Raw genomic sequence first — 25,488 nt, forward strand, 5'->3', positions numbered from 1 at the left:
AAGCCGACTTAATTTGTATATTCATATTTGTGCTGTGTGCCGTGCTGGATAATTGTGTATTTCATCTTGCTGATCCCGAAAAAACACAACAGACAGGCAAGTCTGAGGAAAAATACCATATATTTTTATTTACTGTTTTGAATGCAGTCTTTCCTTTCGACCACCTTCCCGGTCAATGGCGCACGTCAAATACCTGCCAATACGGGCAGTTATTTCCTTGTCTGTGACCGTGATGCCCAGGGACTGCATGCGCTTGTGGACAGCCACTTTTGAAAAACAAACACAACAACAGATTAATTACCTTGCGGAAAATGCATATGCCACATCCAGGGACTGGCAAGGGAGAAGCATCCCTCATCCACAGAAATTTACACTATATATCCATATATATATATAGTTTTTTTTCATTCTTCTGCAAGCAGATGTTACAAAAATTGCAACTATGATGACATAACCAATTACACTGTCATTGGTATTATATGAGGCTCTACTGCAGTCATCATGCAGCATATGACCTGCAGCCGAGGAAAACCACCCAAACACCACTCACCAAGCATACAAGTGAAGTGATGTGTATCCCCTGAAGGGAGTTTCTGGTGCACGTCTCTGCTGCTGTTGTTGACGTTGCTCATCATCATAGCAACATACAACCACAGGGTGCAGTGCCTGCATTTCGACAGCCCTCTACGTAATATTTAATTCCAACAAATACTATGCAGAGAAACTGTTCTCTCCAGGCAACATGTGCTTGGAAAACTGGCAAATATGCTGAAGTTCATGACATGAATATTATTCTGGGACTTCTGTTCATGCAAATGGCTAGAAATAATCTGTCCAATAACAGCAAAAGCATCTTTATGGTACGTAGTTCAATCAGGTGCCATAGCACTGAAGACATAACAATGCACTGTCACAGAGCAGATTAAAACAAAAACTAAAGACAGACTATGTATTGCCGGAACTACTTAAGGTTTCTATGGTTAGGAAAGATATGTAATACAAAGCAAAAGCAAATGGAAACAACCATGCCATATATTACTCACCAATTATGCACGCGAACAATTGCGTGCCCTTGAAGGCCTTTTTGCCGTTACGGCCTTCAACTGTCACCTGCTGTTGCAAGGCCTTTCTGGAGCACGTCTCCATAATGAGTCGCACGACGTCAGTGAGCGTACTGCCCCCAACAATAGCAAGACGGTCCACCTAGAGCGAATGCAAACAATTTAGGTTGCATTTTCTTATGGAGAAGTCACACACAAGCTGGATAAGCAAATTATCATATGACAGTACAGCTTTCACAAGTAACTTAAATGTACCTACAAGTACCTACAATGAATATAACAAGCTTCTGCGAAAGAACGATGAGCGCAGGTGACCTACAGAGCCAGAGCATGCGCAAGGCTCTGGTCTGCACACATTTAAAAAACCATCTCCACGTGCAAAGAGCACATCGGCAGATGAGAAGACGCTGACAGTGACAGTTATGCTTCTGATAAATGATGGGAAACATTCACTCACAGCTGTCACACTGCATGCATAATATACTGCTTGCTGTTTACATCTCATGATGCTGTCACTCAGCAAATTTAAAGCAGCCCGTAGAAGCCGTCATGTGACTTACGCGTAACGCACACTTCAGCATTTTGAGCTAGTGTCTGAGTGTTGGTGTTGCCTGGTGAAGAGCCTGAAATATATGCTCATGATATAGCAATGAACATGCTAGGGGGCTGTTTCTAGGCTACAGTACGAAAGAAGATACATACTTGTAATATCAGTGGGGCTTACAGTGTCCTTGGAAGGGTGCATCATGGCTGGACCAAACACTGCTTGGAAGGGGCGACGGCGTCGCAGGCCTGCTGCTTGATGAAGGCAGATGTGCGACGGGCCCGCTGCTCGGAGGAGGCGGTGGTGTCACGGTGCCTTTGTATTAAAAGCAATTAAGCTGAATTAAGCGTGCACGGGTTCTATCATACAGTTCCATCAGCACACTTGTTTAAAACTTGAATTACTGGTTTACCACATTTTAGATGATGCAAGCCCTTCTCTCCAATACCTCTTTTGGTTGAGATCAACACCAATTTTCGACAATAAACTAGTTAATACTTACGAGGACTGCCGTTCAGGTGTCTTACATCACGACCTGCAAAAAAAAAATGCTACTGTGCGTCATACAACACAACACAGCATGCACATAACACACACACACAAAGAAGAAAAAAAGAACACAATCATTAAAAGCGAGAAGTATTGCCTACGTGGTGATGGCAACCGCAACCTCTTCCTCGGTGGAGGGATTACATTGGCTGAAGAAAAGAACACATTTCATATAACACACGCCTACAATAAGTGTGCCTGAGATGGGTACCTGGACCTGTATCCTGGGTACCTGCATCCTCCTCTTCACTGGATTCAGTATCTAGGTGAGAAGTATATTCTGCCCCCTAGCATTTTTCTTTGCTCTTTTGTAACTGTCTGGCACGAAGAACATGCATTCCAACAATAGTGTTCAGACGACCAATAATCACATTTTTGAAGTATCCAATAAGCAAACATTTTGCCATATATTCCAAGTGTGGGGCCATCATGTATCAAGTATTAAATAAACTTACTGAAAGATGCCATGCACACACACGCGCACAGCGTCCAGTCATCTTCAGGATCGCAGCGGTCCTTTATCATCTGTGTGAATCGTGAATTCGGTTTGCCTGCCGGCCACAGGCACAACTTTCCGCCGACGATCCATTTTGTGGGAACGAATTCCACGGTTTCGTTCTGACCCTGAGTGAACTTGACCACGGTGCAGGTTTTGCTGAAGTACATGAGGACGTTAAAACAAAAAATAAATAATGGTAACTTTCACGAAAGCTCACCTCATTTTGTGCGTCTCCTGCTGCTTTGATGATACAGGTGCCATATCGAGGAATTTGCACAGAAACTTCCGCAACTTACAATGACGCCGCTATACTAGGTACCAGACTCACAAAAAACACTGCACATACTCTGCACAGCACAAAAGGTACAGTATATATCAAACGAAGCGGGATAGACAACAGATATCAAGAGAGCCAGAACAAAAACGCCGCTAATAACAACACGCGCAATACAGGAAGGCGGGATTCCCGGAACAGGAAGCCGAAATGCTGCTACAGATTGTGATGTTGTGATTTGAAGATTTGTTCGCAAAGAAGATAAAATCTAGCAAGAAATGCAAACTTTGAGCGAAAACTACAACAAAGTGTCTCTGTTTTGTGTCCAACATCTCTATGAAATGTGTGAAAGCATCATCATCATCCCGTGTTGCTTCCGCAGTCGTTACGACGTTTGTGTTGCCGCTGGTTTTCGTCGGTTGTGCCTCTTTCCAAGTCATTAGCGGTTTTTAGTTATTACATGTTCCGTGTGAAATGCATGCATCATGTCTAGGTGGAGTCGATACCGTGCATTGCGAAGGGAGTTAGAAGACACTGTGAGTGAAATAGTGAACAGTAACTCGCTTCATACGTGTGAACGAGGCACTCATCCGCAATCAGAAGCTGAACATTTTGATGCAGATTATAAAACAAGCGTTCACCATCTAGTTACGATTGAGACGGACTCTGAGCTCTAGCGGGACGAGTTAAGTGACGATGTAGCAGCGGAGCATTGTGAAAGTCATGAAGAAAATTTTGAGGACAGCGCAGTCTCGAGACTAGCAAGGATTTCCCTCAAGCATAATCTGACGCATGCCTGCGTAAAGGATATCGCCGCCCTCTTGACGTTCTGCGGTCACGACATTCCAACAGACGCCAGAACCATACTAGGGACGCAAAGAAGAGCTCCTTTGCAACATGATGGCACATTTGCCCACTTCGGATTGGACGCTGGTATTTTGGAGTGCATTGGAGTGGGGATTTTCCCCAGCGAAATCCATTTGCAAGCAAATATTGACGGCCTCCCCCTGTATAAAAGTTCTTCAACGTGCTTTGGCCCATTTTATGCAGGGTAGCAAATCATAGCAATCAAGAGCCATTTTTAGTGAGCCTGTATTGTGGTAAAGGGAAGCCACCGAATCTTGACACATTTCTGACGCCGTTTCTGGAGGAAGTGCAGCTTCTCATGACCAAGGGTATCCAGTTCAAGGGGGCACACATGACTGTAAAGCTGGATGCAGTGATATGCGACGCCAGATAGCAATGCCAGTTGTGCCAATGACAACTGTGACATCATACATAAAGTTCAGACGTTACTCATGACAACAAAGATGTTTACCATGCCTGGCCTACGTCCTACGGCACGAGGCATTTGTGAAAACATATTTCGTTGCAACTTTTCCCTGCAAATAGATAAATTACTCTCTTTGGAACCCCGAGTGACGTGGTCATCCTTATCAATGCTACTCCTTACGTCTCTGCAAATTCACCAGGGATTTTTGCCAAGCTGCGAAGGATGCAGGACACTAATTTGCGAATGTCCTCCTACGTTTACGTGGTGTGCCATGCAAAATTAAGGGCATGTTTTTTCATTTTCAGTCAGTATAATGTGCTATTTATTTTATATTTAATTGCCACTTCTGTGAAGAGCACCAGACATTTGTGAAAACATATTTCGTTGCAACTTTTGCCCGCAAATAAATAAATTACTCTCTTTGGAACCCCGAGTGACGTGGTCATCCTTATCAATGCTACTCCTTACGTCTCTGCAAATTCACCAGGGATTTTTGCCAAGCTGCGAAGGATGCAGGACACTAATTTGCGAATGTCCTCCTACGTTTACGTGGTGTGCCATGCAAAATTAAGGGCATGTTTTTTCATTTTCAGTCAGTATAATGTGCTATTTATTTTATATTTAATTGCCACTTCTGTGAAGAGCACCAGACATTTGTGAAAACATATTTCGTTGCAACTTTTGCCCGCAAATAAATAAATTACTCTCTTTGGAACCCCGAGTGACGTGGTCATCCTTATCAATGCTACTCCTTACGTCTCTGCAAATTCACCAGGGATTTTTGCCAAGCTGCGAAGGATGCAGGACACTAATTTGCGAATGTCCTCCTACGTTTACGTGGTGTGCCATGCAAAATTAAGGGCATGTTTTTTTCATTTTCAGTCAGTATAATGTGCTATTTATTTTATATTTAATTGCCACTTCTGTGAAGAGCACCAGACATTTGTGAAAACATATTTCGTTGCAACTTTTGCCCGCAAATAAATAAATTACTCTCTTTGGAACCCCGAGTGACGTGGTCATCCTTATCAATGCTACTCCTTACGTCTCTGCAAATTCACCAGGGATTTTTGCCAAGCTGCGAAGGATGCAGGACACTAATTTGCGAATGTCCTCCTACGTTTACGTGGTGTGCCATGCAAAATTAAGGGCATGTTTTTTCATTTTCAGTCAGTATAATGTGCTATTTATTTTATATTTAATTGCCACTTCTGTGAAGAGCACCAGACATTTGTGAAAACATATTTCGTTGCAACTTTTGCCCGCAAATAAATAAATTACTCTCTTTGGAACCCCGAGTGACGTGGTCATCCTTATCAATGCTACTCCTTACGTCTCTGCAAATTCACCAGGGATTTTTGCCAAGCTGCGAAGGATGCAGGACACTAATTTGCGAATGTCCTCCTACGTTTACGTGGTGTGCCATGCAAAATTAAGGGCATGTTTTTTCATTTTCAGTCAGTATAATGTGCTATTTATTTTATATTTAATTGCCACTTCTGTGAAGAGCACCAGACATTTGTGAAAACATATTTCGTTGCAACTTTTGCCCGCAAATAAATAAATTACTCTCTTTGGAACCCCGAGTGACGTGGTCATCCTTATCAATGCTACTCCTTACGTCTCTGCAAATTCACCAGGGATTTTTGCCAAGCTGCGAAGGATGCAGGACACTAATTTGCGAATGTCCTCCTACGTTTACGTGGTGTGCCATGCAAAATTAAGGGCATGTTTTTTCATTTTCAGTCAGTATAATGTGCTATTTATTTTATATTTAATTGCCACTTCTGTGAAGAGCACCAGACATTTGTGAAAACATATTTCGTTGCAACTTTTGCCCGCAAATAAATAAATTACTCTCTTTGGAACCCCGAGTGACGTGGTCATCCTTATCAATGCTACTCCTTACGTCTCTGCAAATTCACCAGGGATTTTTGCCAAGCTGCGAAGGATGCAGGACACTAATTTGCGAATGTCCTCCTACGTTTACGTGGTGTGCCATGCAAAATTAAGGGCATGTTTTTTCATTTTCAGTCAGTATAATGTGCTATTTATTTTATATTTAATTGCCACTTCTGTGAAGAGCACCAGACATTTGTGAAAACATATTTCGTTGCAACTTTTGCCCGCAAATAAATAAATTACTCTCTTTGGAACCCCGAGTGACGTGGTCATCCTTATCAATGCTACTCCTTACGTCTCTGCAAATTCACCAGGGATTTTTGCCAAGCTGCGAAGGATGCAGGACACTAATTTGCGAATGTCCTCCTACGTTTACGTGGTGTGCCATGCAAAATTAAGGGCATGTTTTTTTCATTTTCAGTCAGTATAATGTGCTATTTATTTTATATTTAATTGCCACTTCTGTGAAGAGCACCAGACATTTGTGAAAACATATTTCGTTGCAACTTTTGCCCGCAAATAAATAAATTACTCTCTTTGGAACCCCGAGTGACGTGGTCATCCTTATCAATGCTACTCCTTACGTCTCTGCAAATTCACCAGGGATTTTTGCCAAGCTGCGAAGGATGCAGGACACTAATTTGCGAATGTCCTCCTACGTTTACGTGGTGTGCCATGCAAAATTAAGGGCATGTTTTTTCATTTTCAGTCAGTATAATGTGCTATTTATTTTATATTTAATTGCCACTTCTGTGAAGAGCACCAGACATTTGTGAAAACATATTTCGTTGCAACTTTTGCCCGCAAATAAATAAATTACTCTCTTTGGAACCCCGAGTGACGTGGTCATCCTTATCAATGCTACTCCTTACGTCTCTGCAAATTCACCAGGGATTTTTGCCAAGCTGCGAAGGATGCAGGACACTAATTTGCGAATGTCCTCCTACGTTTACGTGGTGTGCCATGCAAAATTAAGGGCATGTTTTTTCATTTTCAGTCAGTATAATGTGCTATTTATTTTATATTTAATTGCCACTTCTGTGAAGAGCACCAGACATTTGTGAAAACATATTTCGTTGCAACTTTTGCCCGCAAATAAATAAATTACTCTCTTTGGAACCCCGAGTGACGTGGTCATCCTTATCAATGCTACTCCTTACGTCTCTGCAAATTCACCAGGGATTTTTGCCAAGCTGCGAAGGATGCAGGACACTAATTTGCGAATGTCCTCCTACGTTTACGTGGTGTGCCATGCAAAATTAAGGGCATGTTTTTTCATTTTCAGTCAGTATAATGTGCTATTTATTTTATATTTAATTGCCACTTCTGTGAAGAGCACCAGACATTTGTGAAAACATATTTCGTTGCAACTTTTGCCCGCAAATAGATAAATTACTCTCTTTGGAACCCCGAGTGACGTGGTCATCCTTATCAATGCTACTCCTTACGTCTCTGCAAATTCACCAGGGATTTTTGCCAAGCTGCGAAGGATGCAGGACACTAATTTGCGAATGTCCTCCTACGTTTACGTGGTGTGCCATGCAAAATTAAGGGCATGTTTTTTCATTTTCAGTCAGTATAATGTGCTATTTATTTTATATTTAATTGCCACTTCTGTGAAGAGCACCAGACATTTGTGAAAACATATTTCGTTGCAACTTTTGCCCGCAAATAAATAAATTACTCTCTTTGGAACCCCGAGTGACGTGGTCATCCTTATCAATGCTACTCCTTACGTCTCTGCAAATTCACCAGGGATTTTTGCCAAGCTGCGAAGGATGCAGGACACTAATTTGCGAATGTCCTCCTACGTTTACGTGGTGTGCCATGCAAAATTAAGGGCATGTTTTTTCATTTTCAGTCAGTATAATGTGCTATTTATTTTATATTTAATTGCCACTTCTGTGAAGAGCACCAGACATTTGTGAAAACATATTTCGTTGCAACTTTTGCCCGCAAATAGATAAATTACTCTCTTTGGAACCCCGAGTGACGTGGTCATCCTTATCAATGCTACTCCTTACGTCTCTGCAAATTCACCAGGGATTTTTGCCAAGCTGCGAAGGATGCAGGACACTAATTTGCGAATGTCCTCCTACGTTTACGTGGTGTGCCATGCAAAATTAAGGGCATGTTTTTTCATTTTCAGTCAGTATAATGTGCTATTTATTTTATATTTAATTGCCACTTCTGTGAAGAGCACCAGACATTTGTGAAAACATATTTCGTTGCAACTTTTGCCCGCAAATAAATAAATTACTCTCTTTGGAACCCCGAGTGACGTGGTCATCCTTATCAATGCTACTCCTTACGTCTCTGCAAATTCACCAGGGATTTTTGCCAAGCTGCGAAGGATGCAGGACACTAATTTGCGAATGTCCTCCTACGTTTACGTGGTGTGCCATGCAAAATTAAGGGCATGTTTTTTCATTTTCAGTCAGTATAATGTGCTATTTATTTTATATTTAATTGCCACTTCTGTGAAGAGCACCAGACATTTGTGAAAACATATTTCGTTGCAACTTTTGCCCGCAAATAAATAAATTACTCTCTTTGGAACCCCGAGTGACGTGGTCATCCTTATCAATGCTACTCCTTACGTCTCTGCAAATTCACCAGGGATTTTTGCCAAGCTGCGAAGGATGCAGGACACTAATTTGCGAATGTCCTCCTACGTTTACGTGGTGTGCCATGCAAAATTAAGGGCATGTTTTTTCATTTTCAGTCAGTATAATGTGCTATTTATTTTATATTTAATTGCCACTTCTGTGAAGAGCACCAGACATTTGTGAAAACATATTTCGTTGCAACTTTTGCCCGCAAATAGATAAATTACTCTCTTTGGAACCCCGAGTGACGTGGTCATCCTTATCAATGCTACTCCTTACGTCTCTGCAAATTCACCAGGGATTTTTGCCAAGCTGCGAAGGATGCAGGACACTAATTTGCGAATGTCCTCCTACGTTTACGTGGTGTGCCATGCAAAATTAAGGGCATGTTTTTTCATTTTCAGTCAGTATAATGTGCTATTTATTTTATATTTAATTGCCACTTCTGTGAAGAGCACCAGACATTTGTGAAAACATATTTCGTTGCAACTTTTGCCCGCAAATAAATAAATTACTCTCTTTGGAACCCCGAGTGACGTGGTCATCCTTATCAATGCTACTCCTTACGTCTCTGCAAATTCACCAGGGATTTTTGCCAAGCTGCGAAGGATGCAGGACACTAATTTGCGAATGTCCTCCTACGTTTACGTGGTGTGCCATGCAAAATTAAGGGCATGTTTTTTCATTTTCAGTCAGTATAATGTGCTATTTATTTTATATTTAATTGCCACTTCTGTGAAGAGCACCAGACATTTGTGAAAACATATTTCGTTGCAACTTTTCCCTGCAAATAGATAAATTACTCTCTTTGGAACCCCGAGTGACGTGGTCATCCTTATCAATGCTACTCCTTACGTCTCTGCAAATTCACCAGGGATTTTTGCCAAGCTGCGAAGGATGCAGGACACTAATTTGCGAATGTCCTCCTACGTTTACGTGGTGTGCCATGCAAAATTAAGGGCATGTTTTTTCATTTTCAGTCAGTATAATGTGCTATTTATTTTATATTTAATTGCCACTTCTGTGAAGAGCACCAGACATTTGTGAAAACATATTTCGTTGCAACTTTTCCCTGCAAATAGATAAATTACTCTCTTTGGAACCCCGAGTGACGTGGTCATCCTTATCAATGCTACTCCTTACGTCTCTGCAAATTCACCAGGGATTTTTGCCAAGCTGCGAAGGATGCAGGACACTAATTTGCGAATGTCCTCCTACGTTTACGTGGTGTGCCATGCAAAATTAAGGGCATGTTTTTTCATTTTCAGTCAGTATAATGTGCTATTTATTTTATATTTAATTGCCACTTCTGTGAAGAGCACCAGACATTTGTGAAAACATATTTGGTTGCAAGTTTCGCCCGCAAACAGGTAGCGAAATAAACACAACAGAACACCGACATTGCCAACTTCAGCATGATATTTGTTGAAAGTTGGCATTGTCGGCTGCATGTCGCTGGTTTCAATCAACATCGAGCTGACATTGCCAACTTCAGCGTGATATCTGTTGCAAGTTGGCGTTGTTGGCTACATGTCGCTGGTTTCAATCAACATCGAGCCGACATTGCCAACTTCCAGCAGATATCTCGCTGAAGTTGGCAATGTCGGCTCGATGTTGATCGAAATCAGCGACATGTAGCCGACACTGCCAACTTCAGCATGATATCTCTTGCAAGTTGGCATTGTCGGCTACATGTCGCTGATTTCGATCAACATCGAGCCGACATTGCCAACTTCCAGCAGATATCTCGCTGAAGTTGGCAATGTCGGCTGGATGTTGATCGAAATCAGCGACATGTAGCCGACATTGCCAACTTCAGCATGATATCTCTTGCAAGTTGGCATTGTCGGCTACATGTCGCTGATTTCGATCAACATCGAGCCGACATTGCCAACTTCAGCGGGATATCTGCTGGAAGTTGGCATTGTCGGCACCATGTCGTTTTCTTTTTGTCAACATTGAGCCGACATTGCCAACTTCTGTTGTATATCGGCCACAAGTTGGCAGTGTCAGAAATATATCGGGCCGACATGCCCAACTTGCTACAGACATCGGCCCGATGTCGTGTGCTGCCTGGGGCTCGCGTTACAGAACGTGGCTACAGAACGACAAGCTCACGATACCGTGTTATCCTTGAATGCTCTCACTCCAATATACAGCTGGAGGGTTCGACAGTGGATGAGGACAATTACGGTATCAGGAAAGGGTAAACACCCGCGACTGTTAAACTTCAAAGTTGACAACAGCCGAAACCAGCGAACCTTTCCCTGTCCCCACTTGAAGCTGCCTTACACTCTCTCACATGACCGCACATGAGCTTCGTTGAGTTTTCAGGCACAGAGCAAATGTAAAATTAAATTATTTTTTCCCCGCTCTCAGATGAACTGGATCAAGACAAATGGCTACGCTGGGGCCATGGTCTGGACGGTTGACATGGATGACTTCCGGGGACGGTGCACCTCCAAAAAATGGCCACTTATTGGAGCCATGGCCGAAGAGTTGCTTGGAAAGCCTAGCCGAGGACCAAAGAATATCTTACCGAAAGCAATAAGAACAACGGCTCGTACTACAACTACCCGGTCCCCCGCTGCAAGGAGGATTGACAATGAAAAGGAAGATATCAAGCCGAATACATTAAATGACGCACCAGAACCAGGTAGGGCATTTTCTTGCACCTGTACTCCACTCAACGTCACGAGGACGATTGTGCAAACGCACGACGCGGTCGCTGTGTACAAGAACTACGAGAAGTATCGTATTCGCGAAACGCTCCAGTGACGCCAATATTGTCTACTTCGTGTGAAAGAAACATTGCGCGCTTCCAACCCATCTGATACACACCTGGTATCATGGGCGTACCGAGAGGGGGGCAAGGGGGGGCCGTGCCCCCTCCCCCTGGAACCCCAAGGTCGCTCGACAAAATAGTGCACTCTTTAGTAATATGCCGTTATTCTCAGATGTCGTTGTTCTCAAAAGCATTCGAGAATGTGACGGTCGCTGCGCCACAGAACTGTTCACAACTAACCGCAACACAGACACTCTGATTACTTTAACACTGCCCGACAGAAGTAGAAGCCCGGCCTGTCCTTCATTCTAATGGTGCTTTTCGGTTGCAGACACCAACGCCCGAGTGGTTTGTTACTTCACCAACTGGTCGGCGAAGCGTCGTGGTATGGGTCGCTTCAAGCCTGAAGACATCGACCCACAGCTCTGTACGCACATCGTTTATGCATTTGCCAACATCAAGGAGTACAAGCTAGTCGCTACGGAAGAGGTGGACGAGGGAAAGGCTCCTGAAAAAGGTTTCTGGGAAAGGGTTGTGGACCTGAAAACGAAGAACCCATACTTGAGAGTGTTGCTTGGTGTTGGTGGATGGATGGTGGGATCGGGCCCCTTCCGCGAGCTCACAGAAAATACCTACAGGTAAGGTCCCATTCTTGGCGGCGTTTGCAGTACAGTATAGACACGGTTATATGACCGCGGGAATACGGGAATGGCTCCAACGTGTGTACAATGTATCTGTTCGTATGTGTCTGACTCCATGTCGGGAGCTATACAGGGTGTTTTCTGTAACATGTCCAGAAATTTTATTTAAAGCGAGCGATAAAAGAGAAACGAGCGCTACATTTCAGCTACTTGACTAAGAAACGGGTGCTACTAGTGAATCAGTACCTGTTTCTTACTCAAGTAGCAGAAGAGTACCACTTGCTTTTTATTTATCGCTCGCTTTAAATATAATTTCCGGACACGTTAGAGCAAACACCCTGTATATGTGACTGTATTCATGTAGGTCTTGCTCTGCAGGAATTAGTGAGAGTACTTTGAATGTACTCGCAAAACGTACAGCATCAATGTCGTATAGCAAACGATCACAAGATCAGATATTAGAGAGTTTTAGCAGACCGTTTATAATGTGGCTTGTGTTGAACCGTATCAACCGGAGCCAATCAGTGGATAAGATTCTGAGTCATACACGACTGCGATTGGTTCCGATAGACACGATAACCTTATCAACGGTATACTAAAACTTACTATTGTCACGGTATGACACGGACATGACTATGACCGTGCGCCATGAACGGCTCTCTCGAAGAGCCCCTGAAGAAACGCTGGACGCTGATTGGTATACTTAGTTATGAGGTTCACACATCTTCCAGGGGACCGTGGTTATAAATGTGTTAGTTAATGTTCCGACTTGGGGGGGATCACAGTTGTGATTTCTTCAACCTTGATGCTGTTGTGCTTAGGGGTATTACTGGTGCCTCTTCGTGATAGGCAATATGACCCCACCATCTTCATCACTATCACAGAGCAGTCACTACCGTAAACCTCTGATACAGGTAGTGTGGCCCTGGCGTCGTACTACACCACTAGCAGCGACGCTCCGAAACGTGATAAGGTGGTGGTGGTGGTGACAAAAACCCGGCTTGCCCTTGTTGGCCTCAAGTATGTGGGCTGCGTCACGACTGTAGAGACGACTGACGTGATAAGAGAAGTAGATGTTGACATGTCCATTACCAATTACTTGCAAAGCGCTCTCGCAACCGCACAAAAGGAGTATAGGCGAGTGGGTTTTATTATCTTGTAAGTTTAAGCAGTCACGCGTAATTCTGTCGGTCCAAGACCGCTGAAATAGGCGTCAAGCAGGAAAGCTTAAGCAAGTGTGACAGCCGTGAACTCTGTTATTCATTGTCCTGCGACCCTTGATTATCTAAAACATACATGAACGAAATGTATCTGGCTTCAGCGGGCAGGAAGTGCAAATGAACTCTCGTGGCCAAGAGACCACGGGGAAGTCGTGTGACGGGCATTTCATTGCACTACTTGCAATGTCCATCGTCAAACGCAAGCCTATACCTGGAAAGAAGGCGCTCGCTAATTTCTTTTTCGCAAGGTTTCTCCTTGAGGCACTGATCGGCCTGCGACTAGTTTAATGGTAGACTCCCGTCAAATCGTGTTTGTTTGAGCCCCTGAGGTCCGTTTGCTGTCCCTGCTAGGCTGTTGTCCGAAGGGGCAGTACCTGGTTCTGGTTCAATTTTAGATGGTCCCTCACGGTAGTGGATGGCTGCGGCGTAAAAGACGGACCCTCATGGCGAAAGTTTATGGCTTCATGATTTTGTTTTGTAGCCACTGCCTGCTTGTGTCCCAGCATCGTCGTTATTGGGGAGCTTCTGGAAACCGGCGCGCTGACGGTCGATTGGTCGGTCACTGCGTGGTGGTGCGGCAAGGCACTGGTCGGAACCAGGCCAGGCAACTGGCCAGAAAGCGCTTTCGGGAACCGGAGAAAGAAACCGCTACGATACATGTGGCGCCATCTTTCGTCCAAACTGGAAGAGAGAAAACAGTCAATCTTCCAAGGCAATGTAAAGATTATGACGGAGCTCTGCATCTCTCACTTCTATTTTTGACTAAAGACGGCGTCACAGGTATTGTGGTGGCTTCTTTCTCCGTTTCCGGAAAACGCTTTCTTGCCGCTCCACCACGCAGCGACCAACCAACCGACCATATGCAGCGCGCCAGTTCCCAGAAACTCCGTAGTAGTGTAGCCCATCCGTCGTCTACCAGAATACATGACCTCTCGTGCGACCCCTCTGAAGCGTATTCGTGACTGTCTTGCCTGGTGTCTAGAGCTGCTCGCACTTCATGGTCATTCTCATTTTAAGGATAGGAGGGCTGTAATGCGGCGTTTTCCGTCCACAACATCCCACTAGCTGAAGTCATTGGCGGTCCCAAGGGGGGGGGGGGGGCGAAAACCAGTTTCCGTCAGTTTTCGTCTCTTCCTCAACCTTTTCTCGCACAAAATCCTATCACTGGTAGCCAGTGATAGGATTTCGTGCGAGAAAAGGTTGAGCCCGTGTCCAGAACCCCCCCCTCGCACCCAAATGGATAGCGACTGGCTAAAGGCTCGCAGACGTCGCCCCCCCCCCCCCAAAGTACTTCGCTGGGTAATGGGTCAGGGTACTGCGCCCACGCGCAACACCCCATGCCATAGTCATAATTTATCTGTGGTTGCTACACCACGTCTAAAGCCTGTGCAAGGAATACGCGTGGAACACTGAGGTTATACCTGCCGGATTAGTAGAGGGTATAAGCGAGAGGGGAGCGCGATCCCTCTTGCTCTGGGGTTCGGGAAGTCCCACTGAACTACCCATCACAGAACACATGCCAGCACTCCTCACTAGCTTTGATTGCTCCCTGTACCACGACATCTGCAAGGGTAATATTGGCCAACCAAAGTTGCTTGGTCGGTGGAGTGTTACAGGGCTTTTTGAGTTTGTACATGGAGATTGGATTGAATTTAAGAAATAGTATGGAGAAAGTGCCTCCACAAGTGTGCGTTTGGGTATCCTAGTATTGTTTTTCTTCTTCTTCGTGTCTCCCCCGGTGACCATGGTTACTGATAACCAATCTTGTTCGCGTTTCTTGTTCCTTTTTTAGTGTGCAGCAGATTTTACTGGGAAAGTAGCACTCTGAAATTGCGCTGGAATAATTTGAATCTTTCGCATATTCCGGAGTTCTCGCACAAGGTGCTACAAGGTGCTACATGTTTATAACAGCAAGGCGCAAGTAATGTTCCTTCGGGGAGATATGCTATACTTTCCACAACAAGGTATTGCGCTATGGGACAACAACGCGCTCTGGGACAATTGACGTTACCGGAGAATATTTACACATTTGTCACAGTGTACCTTTGCAGTGGACAATCTGTCTTGAAAAAGTTTATGCTCATAGCATGAAAACTGAAATACACAGTACAGGAACGTCTGTTGTACCTGTCTTGTCTCCTTTAGGCAATCCCTTTTCGTCTTCAATACGATTGATCTCCTGCGTGAAAAAGGATTCGACGGATTGGACGTCGACTGGGAATTTCCCCGTGGCGCTGAGGACAAGAAGAAGCTTACTGGACTCATCAAGGTACATACCCTCAGACCCATTACACCGGTTGCAATTTCTTTCGTACGCCCACTATTCAAATCGATAACGAGCTCTGCGGAAAATATGACGTGGCCGATGTTGACATATTCTGACGTTGCACAGAGTTGTGTAGTGGTCACAAAGACTATTGCTAAAATGTAGGTTGACAGGCAACGTGTTCATGTCGTGAGACACGTATATGAAAGCGATAGTTTATGCATGCACGAGGAAGCTCACTGCTTTATTCATTTCCTGGTAGGATTTGAGGACGGCTTTCGATGGCGAAGGAGTTGCCTCGAAGAAACCCAGACTTCTGCTGACCATGGCTGCACCAGCTAGCTTCGAAGCTATTTCCGCAGGATACGACGTCGAAGAGCTTACAAAGTACGGGTCCCATGCTGTAACGTTCTTCTTACGATAACAGCTAAGTCCCAAGTCAATGTATGCCGATATGACTTGTTGTACAATATTAAGAGTTTCGTTTATAGAGGATATATTTCGCCCAGTAGTTAATGATACCGAAATCCATGGACTGCACCATTCTCATAGACATGCTTTCCCGGTATTGATGATCTGTTAAAGGCACAGTGAAGCGCCGCACCATTTAATTATTTGGTTTTGGCTGCGGCGTACTGCGCAACAAATAACATGTTATTTTACGCAAGAATGGATAGATCCTAGCTGAACTGTAGCCACGCGAGGTCTTTGATATGCACACACTATAGGAACTTCCAACTCCTTCAGAGACCCCGAGTTCGCTGCCGTTGCTCCTTGAGGTGGAGGGTTCCCGGAAGCAGTAGCGCCGTGTCGTGTCCGTAGCAGACAAATTTTCAGTGAAAAATAAGGGTGCGTTAAGTAGCGGCTCCAGAACGGGGGAGCGCGTTCCTTTTTACTAAAAGGTGTCACTCCTTTTCCGGAGCGCGGCGCTCTTGATGAACTCTCATACTCCAGCTTGTAGATAATGATAAACGGAAAGCAGCCAGGGACAAGGACGAGGAACGAACTGCTGACTCTCAACTAACAGAAGTTTATTTGCTACCTACGTTTAAATACAAAACAAGACACAAGCGATGTGACAACAAAACCTTATCACAATAGGGAAACAAAAACTAGATGCTCAACACACGATGGTTGCTACCTGAGCGACCTGAGCTTCTTTCCGTCCATTATGTACTGTTACCAACTACCCCGCATTTCGACGCTCGTCCAGCTTGTAGGTCGGAGTGTTCCGGGACGTATGGAGGAATGGGAGGCCGGGAAACCAATGAGCCGCCTTGGTACCTTCGCCGGGGGGCCTATATCGCTCGTTGCTTTGAAGGACCATTTAGTAGAGGCGCCGGAATACAAGGGACAGGGTACATCGAGCGCGTTAGATAGGGCAGCTATTTAACGCGCCCTACGGCTGCGCGGCTGCTCCACACGGTGAGGCTATATTACATGGACGAAATTCGGGCAGGGCCACCAAGTCCGCGCCGCACTGCTAGTGCATGGCTACTTGTCTAGTTTCTTTCTTCTCTCTCTCTCTTTTTTTTTTTTTTTTGCAAATGTAATTGCGCAGTGACCAGCCACCGTTCACCATAGTGTGCGTGGTAGTTTATCATAGGCTGCTTGACCAATGAAGCCGGGTCTCGAGTCTGCAAAATGTCACTCCTCGCTCATTTAAGCAAATCGCACGCGACTGCGCTTTGCGAGAACGAAATGCCGATGCACGCGATATATTGTTGGTATGCGGTGATGTCGCCTCGCTTCGCAATTGTGAACAAGGTCTTAGCTGTTGGTAGAAGTCGAGATGATGGTAAGATAAAACGAGACTAGATCAGGGTAGAAGGCGGTCGTCAAGACTGACAGCCGTCGCACGAGCCCCGTGCAAGCCTAAAATCGTATGAGAAATCGTTCGGGATGTCGGCTCATTTGCGTAGCAAAATTTAGCGATTCATGTCTCAAAGTTGGCACTCGTTTCGGGATATTTAAAAGAGAGAGGATTTAAATAATGCCTTTATGAATAAATAATGAACTTTAGCTAATTTGTCGTCCAGGGGTTACTGGGACATCTCGCATCAGAGTTAACTTGAACGCCATACAGGCCTGCCGACCCTGGTGGTGCGGCGGAGGGCGTTTTGGTAATCCATTTACAGTTAAAGGGGCACTAAAATGCAAAAACAACTTGCTCTCAAATGAAAGTCCGTGTTTCAATTAGTTTAATGCAAGCAAAATTAGTTCACAAAGCGCTACCGTTTATAAGAAAACCGCAATGACAACGGAGCCGTCTTTGGCGGCAACGAATGGGATACCCAGGAGGCAAAGATTGACGGCATCAAATCAGACAGCAGGAGAAGCGCGCGCATAGCTATCGTGACCGTGTGGATTTGAAACGGGTCCGATCGTAGTGTTCCGCCTCATGCGCGGCATGAGGCGCACTGCGGCAATGTTCAATACCGATTCACCGAATTGTAGGCTGCAACAGTTATCGCGAATGTTCCTCTGACAGCATTTATCTTCCCGTCCTTCCGACAGCGACGCCAGTCCGCTTCTCAAAGCGCGCTATGTTTTTCACCGGGACTGCTACGTGACGTGGCGCGCGCGTGCACGCGCAGCATGGACTAAAAGCACAGATGCACGACGTTCACAGCTTAGCGCCGAAGCAAGAAAGAGTCCGGTATAATTTCGCTTGTAGCTCCGCAACGGAATCAAAGTGTTTAATAATGATAACAAGTACGAAATTAACATAGCGTGCAACGTAATGTGAAGTGAACTTGTTTTAGCATTTTAGTGCCCCTTTAAGAGGGGTGATCCTTGTTATGCAGGCGTTGCTTTCAGCTAGGCGCTGCCATAGGGTGTCTCTCTTCCAGCTTCGCAGGCTGGAGCGATATGTTCAAGTTAACTTTGACGCGAGCCATACATACCCTTTCCGACAGGATATCCGACTGGTCGGACTGGTCGTATAACCCTCCTGTGAAATAGCACCTAGGAAGTTCTCATACTTTCATCATAAAAATTATGTGAAGGATAAAACAAAACGCCCTGCATAACAGGAGACTCGCTGGAAGAAAAACGGTCGTTCGAATAGCTATGGTCGTAGCTGCAAGTGTGTGAACATCATGCATGACGCCCACGATTCAATTTGTGCTTCAACGAATTTTCTACCAGGTACGTCGATATGATCAATGTGATGACATACGACTTCCACGGGGATTGGGAGCGACAGGTTGGACACCACAGCCCGCTATTCCCTCTCTACAGCGCCAGCAACTACCAGAAGAAACTCACAGTGGTCAGTATTCGTTCATTACCTCCACAGCTTCAAGTCAATTGATTAAACGTTCTCTTTGTTGCTAAGTGAGTAGATGTAATTTTCTCTGGCGCTAACATTCTAAACTCGCTGCGCAGGATTATAGCGCTGCCGAATGGGTCCGCAAGGGTGCTGCGAAGGAGAAGATCCTCGTAGGTATACCTACTTACGGCCGTACCTTCACGCTAGGAAACAACAACCTTACTGACATCGGTGCTCCAGCTACGTCTGGAGGAAAGGCGGGCAACTACACTGGCGAAAAAGGATTTTTATCCTTCTTTGAAGTAAGTACTCCGACACAATTATGGTTGCCGCAACTGCCATCAGTCTGATTTAATACGAAACAAAGCATGAGTGTCGGAAGGTGGGGGCAGGGGAGACGCCCCCCCCCCCCCCCCACCCACACACACATTTCGCAAGTGCCGGAAGGCTCGCGTGCCTCTTACGGTACTGGGCGACAACCCGGAAATGAGCCGAGAGCTTACATAATTCAGAGCTGTAGTTATCGCATTATACCTACACCCAGAGAAAAATCTATACCTTTGGAGGTATAGATCGCCTGCTCAATAACTTAGCCCTTCTTAGGTATTATTTTATAGCCCGCTTACAGGAATAAAAAAATAGTCCTCAAGAAAGGGCTATATGCCATACCTTTAGGGGTACAGCTCTATACCCCTGTGAGAGTCAGCACGAGTACCATCATGGTATTAAACCACACCAAGGCCTAAGTATTTTTAAAGGAGGAAACTAGGAAAATCACCTTTGGAGGGAAGAGAAGTTGTTGACATACACACACACACACACGTACTACAAACACACGCAAACGCATATGGTTGTGAAGTAGAAAGCAAAGCTCGTGCACATTACTCCCCATGTAAAAAAAAAGAAGAAAATATGGAGTTATAAACCAAAGAAAATTTTCAAGGAGCAGGATCGCTCTGCGTAGTCATCAAGTGTGTATCGCGATGTATCGCGAGATAGACATTTCAAGAGCAACAAATACTGATATACCGGTGGCGACTTGACAACCTGTGGAGCAGCTTGGGCGAGGACATCTCGATTCAACATTCCAGCAATACAGATATTATGCAGCCATAAACTAACCATGTGGATTCAGATAGTACTGTATCGATGTCTGTGTTTCTTAATTAAGTATCCGTTTAACTCAGCTGATACCGTCTCAAGAAAAGTAATAATGATGTGATACAGCACGTTGCGGAGGTAAAGGTATAAAAAACCATAAAGGTATAAAGAAACAGAAGGTATAGCAGCCTCATCTATACCGTGAAAGGCATAGCCTGATGATCTATATTCCTGGTACCGGATATGAACGCGTGGTGATGAGGTATAAATATGGTACGTTAGCCCTCCTTTATACCTCTTTCATACGAGAAGGGTTAGAGGTATAAATAGGAAATTTGTACCTCTTCTATACCCTCCAAAGGTATATATCTGAAGCAGAAGATATAAAAGAGGTATAAGAGCATATTATTATACCTTATTTATACCTTTTTTTCTAACAGTGTACAACTTCTCTGGGTTATGTAGCAGTCAAATTGCACTTTTACAAGTGCAGAAAAGAATAAAAAAATCTTTGTTATATGGCGCCTCTGCTGTAGTGGTATTCCTTTTTCACAATTTTCATCGATTTCATCGAGGTTACCACTACTGACTGATATTGAGAGTACGCTATCTTAAAGAAGATGGGGCTGGGGCAAAAGTCATCAGAGCCAGATCTTGAAAGCAAATACACGTGTGTTATTTGGATCGTGCATCCCTGGGGGACCAGGTACGACAAACAGAATAAGACTAATCGAGGTCCATATAGGAGCATGTTGCTTTCTTAAAAAAACATCTGCCCTTTTTGTGGAAACACTAATTCCACAATCCCTTCTGATAAATGTTGATGCCATTCCATTCCTCTGATCACTACCATGTGTCTTTCAGCGCACATTAAATAACCCTCAGGTAAGCAAGGACAATCCGCAGACCGACCACTGTGGCGTCGCTCATGAACAGAGTTGTCTCGCGACGTAAAGCCACGAATTATTACTACCACGTGTCATTCCTATTCCGTTCCTAACCCGTTCCCACCATTCTATTCCTATTCGCGATGCAGACGGGGTGATTCCGGGATAATTTCACTATAGCAATGCCTAAAAAGCGATAAAAACCGTGCTGTTTGGTGGTACATTTTAAAAGCCATGAGCATGGCGGTACACAGTGTCCTGGTAAACGGAGACGACTGACGCGCCGTATGACAACTTCAGTGCTACGTTTCGTCTCGTCCTTTCTTGTCCCCTGCACTGGGGTTTCATCTCTTTTAGCAATGATTATCCTGAAACCCTACTTTCGATTCGAACTGACAGACGCGGCACCCAGCGATTGTTGCGTGAAGGAGAGAATTGAGAGTTTTTGCGCCTGAAAACTGGCATCGTCAAGAAGACCTGGATGTGACGAGTACCATACGAGAAGTCACGCCTTTGAAAAGTGAAAGAGCGTGAAGGGAAGTGCGAAGTGGAAGTCCTGTAAACGACGAGAGCGGGAGTGTTCGGGACGACTAGGGCTTCATGTTTTAAATACTTGGAGCATTCGGGCAATATGCATGGAGAGCAACTGTTGTAAATTGAATATGATAGGCACTATTCCTTTCTCTGTTTGTAGGACGAATGCGAAACTCTTCGAAACGTCCCACCCTCGATAGCTGGCGTCAAGGCACCACATCTACAATCAGTCGTGCGGAATTCGAAACTTTACATACATAGGTTTTTGCTCCTACTTGGCCAATTTCCGAACATTTTATGTCCGGATTACACCTTCACTGCGATACCGAGCGCAAGTCTTGAATTTCGTAGTTGTTCGGGTGAAACTCCGGATAGGTGGCAACCCAATGCCCCACTACAGTGCTTTCCGTAGGGCTCTCGGCTCGGCTCGGCTCGGCTCGGCTCGGTTCGGTTCGGGTGGGGTGGGGTGGGTCGGGTCGGGTTAGGGCTCCCCCCCCCCATACCGTGAAGGACTTCCGCCGCCTCTGAAACAAAGACATTCGTACGAAACCGGGAATGGACTTATTGAGTATTACACACGCGCTGCAAAGAAGCTGGGAACATACATACGAGGAATGTTCACAACAACAACAACAACTTTATTTCGAGATGATGAATGGGGAGTTTCATCGCCAGGGGCGATACTCTACCCCATTGCTGGTGGTGATGCGGGGAATGAAATAATGAGCCCCTTTACAATATGGATAGAAGTCCTATGGTATCCAGAAAGGTGAAGAGAGCTTTGAGGGCAGAGCGTTGGTGGGCTGGATGTGGCCAGGGACCAAGCAATTTTGTGTGAGAGAGGGGGTGAGAGTCCAGCTCGTTAAAGGATCCGGAGAGTACCGTTCGGGAAGGTAGATAGTGAGCTTGTGTCATCCTCCTGTCTATGATGAGGACAAAGAAACTGGAGAGATAGGACAGCAAACTACGCTACGCCAGGCACACTTCCCGACGTCTTGCAAAGGGGTCTTTTTCAAAGAACGGGACACTCTCTTCACATACTCTACTACATATTTTTTTCATGCACACACATACATACAACACGGGACGAGGAAACGGCATTTGGTGAACACGATACAAAGTAACTGTTCTAAAGATGGAACGGACGATGTTCTAAATGGAATGGAATGTTCTAAAGATGGAATGGTAGGCCACAAAGTTGAGGCTTATTCATCGCGTGACAAGAATGTCGAAATCCAGCTATAGTTTTGGGAAAAGCCTCTGATACTCCAATAACCGCTTGATTCCGTTGGAGATCAAGCGCTCCACACGCAAATACAGCTCGCCAGGCTCAGTGGGTATCGGACAAGGACGACTACGTGGGCACAATAAGTGCCTTATTCCAGGAATACCAGACACAAGCTCCGTTGCTGCACAGCAGCAGATCACGAGCCTCACAGCTTCCTTGTCGTCGGCGGTTAGAAGGCTCAGTGCCATCAGCGCCATCGAACTAGTTCATAAAGCTTGGGCAGCGGAAATCCCCTCCCCAAAGTTTCCTGAGGTGTGATGAGACCAAACTCTTTATTCGAAGTACTGGCGTTGCTAGGAACAGCATGGTAGATGGTGATTGTTGCACTTCCTGACTGGGAAAGGCAAAGAGAATCCTTGCGGACTTCTGATCCTTGGAGCCTGCAATGGCCAAAGTAGCCACGCGGGACCCGAAGCTCGGTCTTCTTGTGGAGCACCGGTGGAGTACGCGTACCCAGTCCCGTTCTGCTTCCTCGGTAGATCGGTGTAGGAAAGTTTTAAACGTCCTTAGCCAGGCCGTGCGGTCTTGGGACGGTACGGCGAAGTGAAACACTGGTGGCATCCCACATATTCTTAGATCCCCCAATCTCCGCGTTGATTATTCTTAGATAGTTTACAGAAACCTCGTGTGCGAACGGTCGTCCGTTATTTGTACGCTGACTTCTTGTTAAACGCAAAGCTTACGAACAGAAGCTCAAAAACATGTAATTCGTAGGTGGATAAGGGAGTGGAAGATCGTCCTTTTGCGCTTCACCGCGACCAGCCGCGACAAAAATATGCGAACCGAAACCAATCAGTTACTGCAACAAATGACCGGCTTCGGTGGCAGTCTTTTTCTCCAAAGGGTGCTCACTGAAGGTCCCAAAAGGGGTAGTACCCATTTTAATGCCGACGGCGCCCTGCTTTAGAAGTTATGTATTTCAGGAAACTCACTTGAATTTTTATATAAATAATGAGCCCCTCGCACTCATTCATACGGTGCGCACCTTGTAGGTGGTATCGCACACATACTTGTAAGAAAGAAAGGAAGGGAGTTGCCTCAGGACAGAAGCCGCCGATATTTCGAACAGAGACTGTTCTTATGGGCCCAGAAGAAGAACGGACTCTGTTCGAAATATCGGCGGCTTCTGTCCTGAGGCAACTCCCTACCTACATCTCTACTGGTTCGCTGGATTTCGACCCACCTTGTAAGAAAGAAAGTTCTTCGATCGGAGCACCCGTTCGCGAATTATTTAGCCCGGGGATTTAACTGAAACACCCTGTATATAATGCATCTACTGAATGCACCGATAACAATGAGGTAGTGAGCTCCTTCTGATTCAAGGCCTGTCACGAGGCTCCCACTGTTGCAGGAGTGCCGGTGCCTTGTGAGCCGTGGCGTGGGTTTATTCCGTAGTGCCACTTTAGTTGTCACAAAAGGACACCCGTTAGAACCAGTTGGCACGGAGCGTGCTATGCGAAGCTCTGTGCTTAGATTGCGTGTAAACTCTCCTACGGTGCATTGGGTTCTGCTGCAAGCACAATGAATGCTGGAACCAAGCCCTGTCCGATTTCCAATCGTCTGGGTCATTGGCTGCTCCACCGCAGATTGATCTCGGTTTCACATGAATGTTTCTATTGGATGTCACGGAGTAGCCTCTGAACTTGTTATCCTTGTCTTTGCAGGTTTGCGATCTCCTGCGCACGGGAGCCACATTAGTATGGGACAACGAACAAATGGTTCCGTACGCTTACAAAGACGACCAGTGGGTTGGATTCGACGACCAGAGAAGCCTGAAACTCAAAGTTCAGTGGCTCAAGCAAGCTGGCTATGGAGGCGTCATGGTTTGGTCCATTGACCTTGACGACTTCCGGGGTACGTGTACCGGCCAGTCCTACCCTCTGCTCAGTGCAGTGAGGGAAGAGCTCAAAGGTTACAAGGTGGCCAATTTGGAAGCAGCTTCTTCGAACGTCCTTACTTCTTATGGACAACTGATTGGTGAGTGCTCAAAGTCGCTATTCATCTAGCACGCTAGGCTTGAGGTAACACGTCCAATACCTAAGCGTCTTCGTATCACGCCAAGTGTAAAAGTCCCCAACACACACACACACACAATGGGCACCACCTAGTTTAGTGACCTGCCACTTTCACGCCATGTGGCCGAAAAACCAAGCGGAGCGCGATTCACCGCGAACAACTTCATGCGCACCTCGCTCCAAAGTGCGAAATGCATGCTACCGACTTCCTCCATTGGTATGCTTTAAGTGTTGCGCGCACCACTCATTTGTAATTCTTTACCGTTGTGTCATCGAAGAAACATCTAGGAGATTGATGTACGGTACTAATGTTAGGTTATTTGAACACCGCCCATCAACCAGCGAGTTGGGCGCTATACCACATGACCACACTGTAAACGACGGTTGCCGTTTTCATCGCGCATTCTCACCCATAGACACATATGTTATAGTTATTGCTAAAACTGAATGCGTTGTGCGGAGCGAATATGCGAACTACGTAACTTGCGTGCCCTAAATCGTTGTTACACTTTGGCGTGTTATCACAATCTACAGTCATCGGAGGACCGCAATGTCAGTCATACTAACTACAGTCCCCGCAATGACGAGCGCCACTGCGGTAGGTGAGGAAATTCCGCTCACTCCTTCAACGGGAAGACCGTTCTGATTTGTATTTAAAGATGTTGTATAGGCAATGAAACACCCCATCTCATCGTCATCATCACCATTGTTGTTGCAGTTGGTTGAGAGTTAGCAGTCGTCTTTGTCAATTCTTCCGTCCTTGTTC

At 45.4% G+C, this 25,488-nt stretch overlaps 2 protein-coding genes across 5 annotated transcripts in view; one reads left to right on the forward strand and one right to left on the reverse strand.

Moving 5' to 3' along the window:
• LOC135391363 (probable chitinase 10) overlaps window positions 1–25,488 on the forward strand; it is a 140,891-nt gene that overhangs the window by 111,249 nt on the left and 4,154 nt on the right. Inside the window, exons 8-14 of the mRNA XM_064621614.1 lie at window positions 11,091–11,367; window positions 11,828–12,134; window positions 15,503–15,626; window positions 15,886–16,010; window positions 18,774–18,897; window positions 19,014–19,199; window positions 24,372–24,684. Coding sequence (XP_064477684.1) covers window positions 11,091–11,367; window positions 11,828–12,134; window positions 15,503–15,626; window positions 15,886–16,010; window positions 18,774–18,897; window positions 19,014–19,199; window positions 24,372–24,684 — 1,456 coding nt within the window. The remainder of the gene's footprint in view (window positions 1–11,090; window positions 11,368–11,827; window positions 12,135–15,502; window positions 15,627–15,885; window positions 16,011–18,773; window positions 18,898–19,013; window positions 19,200–24,371; window positions 24,685–25,488) is intronic.
• On the reverse strand, window positions 102–3,130 carry LOC135391364 (uncharacterized). Of its 4 annotated transcripts, none has more exons than XM_064621618.1 (9): window positions 2,871–3,130; window positions 2,610–2,809; window positions 2,366–2,416; window positions 2,256–2,303; window positions 2,108–2,140; window positions 1,764–1,920; window positions 1,622–1,684; window positions 1,044–1,203; window positions 102–266 (listed from the first exon to the last, which is right to left on the reverse strand). In XM_064621618.1, exons 1-6 carry the CDS (start codon window positions 2,912–2,914, stop codon window positions 1,772–1,774), a joined length of 525 nt encoding a protein of 174 aa, XP_064477688.1. In that variant the 5' UTR covers window positions 2,915–3,130; the 3' UTR covers window positions 102–266; window positions 1,044–1,203; window positions 1,622–1,684; window positions 1,764–1,771. The 4 variants fall into 4 exon arrangements, with proteins under 4 accessions (XP_064477688.1, XP_064477687.1, XP_064477686.1 ...); XM_064621617.1 differs by having other exon boundaries at window positions 102–666; XM_064621616.1 differs by having other exon boundaries at window positions 551–1,203.

Source organism: Ornithodoros turicata, chromosome 4 (genome assembly GCF_037126465.1).
Source record: "Ornithodoros turicata isolate Travis chromosome 4, ASM3712646v1, whole genome shotgun sequence".
Lineage (NCBI taxonomy): Eukaryota > Metazoa > Arthropoda > Arachnida > Ixodida > Argasidae > Ornithodoros > Ornithodoros turicata.

Bases quoted from the DNA above. Each gene is read 5' to 3' on its own strand.
- LOC135391364 (XM_064621618.1), bottom strand. From the start codon at position 2,914: ATGGCACCTGTATCATCAAAGCAGCAGGAGACGCACAAAATGAG. The intron at 2,810-2,870 runs GTGAGCTTTCGT...CATGTACTTCAG, and splicing joins CAGGAGACGCACAAAATGAG to CAAAACCTGCACCGTGGTCA. The intron at 2,141-2,255 runs GTAGGCAATACT...TTTTTTTTGCAG, and splicing joins GTTGCGGTTGCCATCACCAC to GTCGTGATGTAAGACACCTG.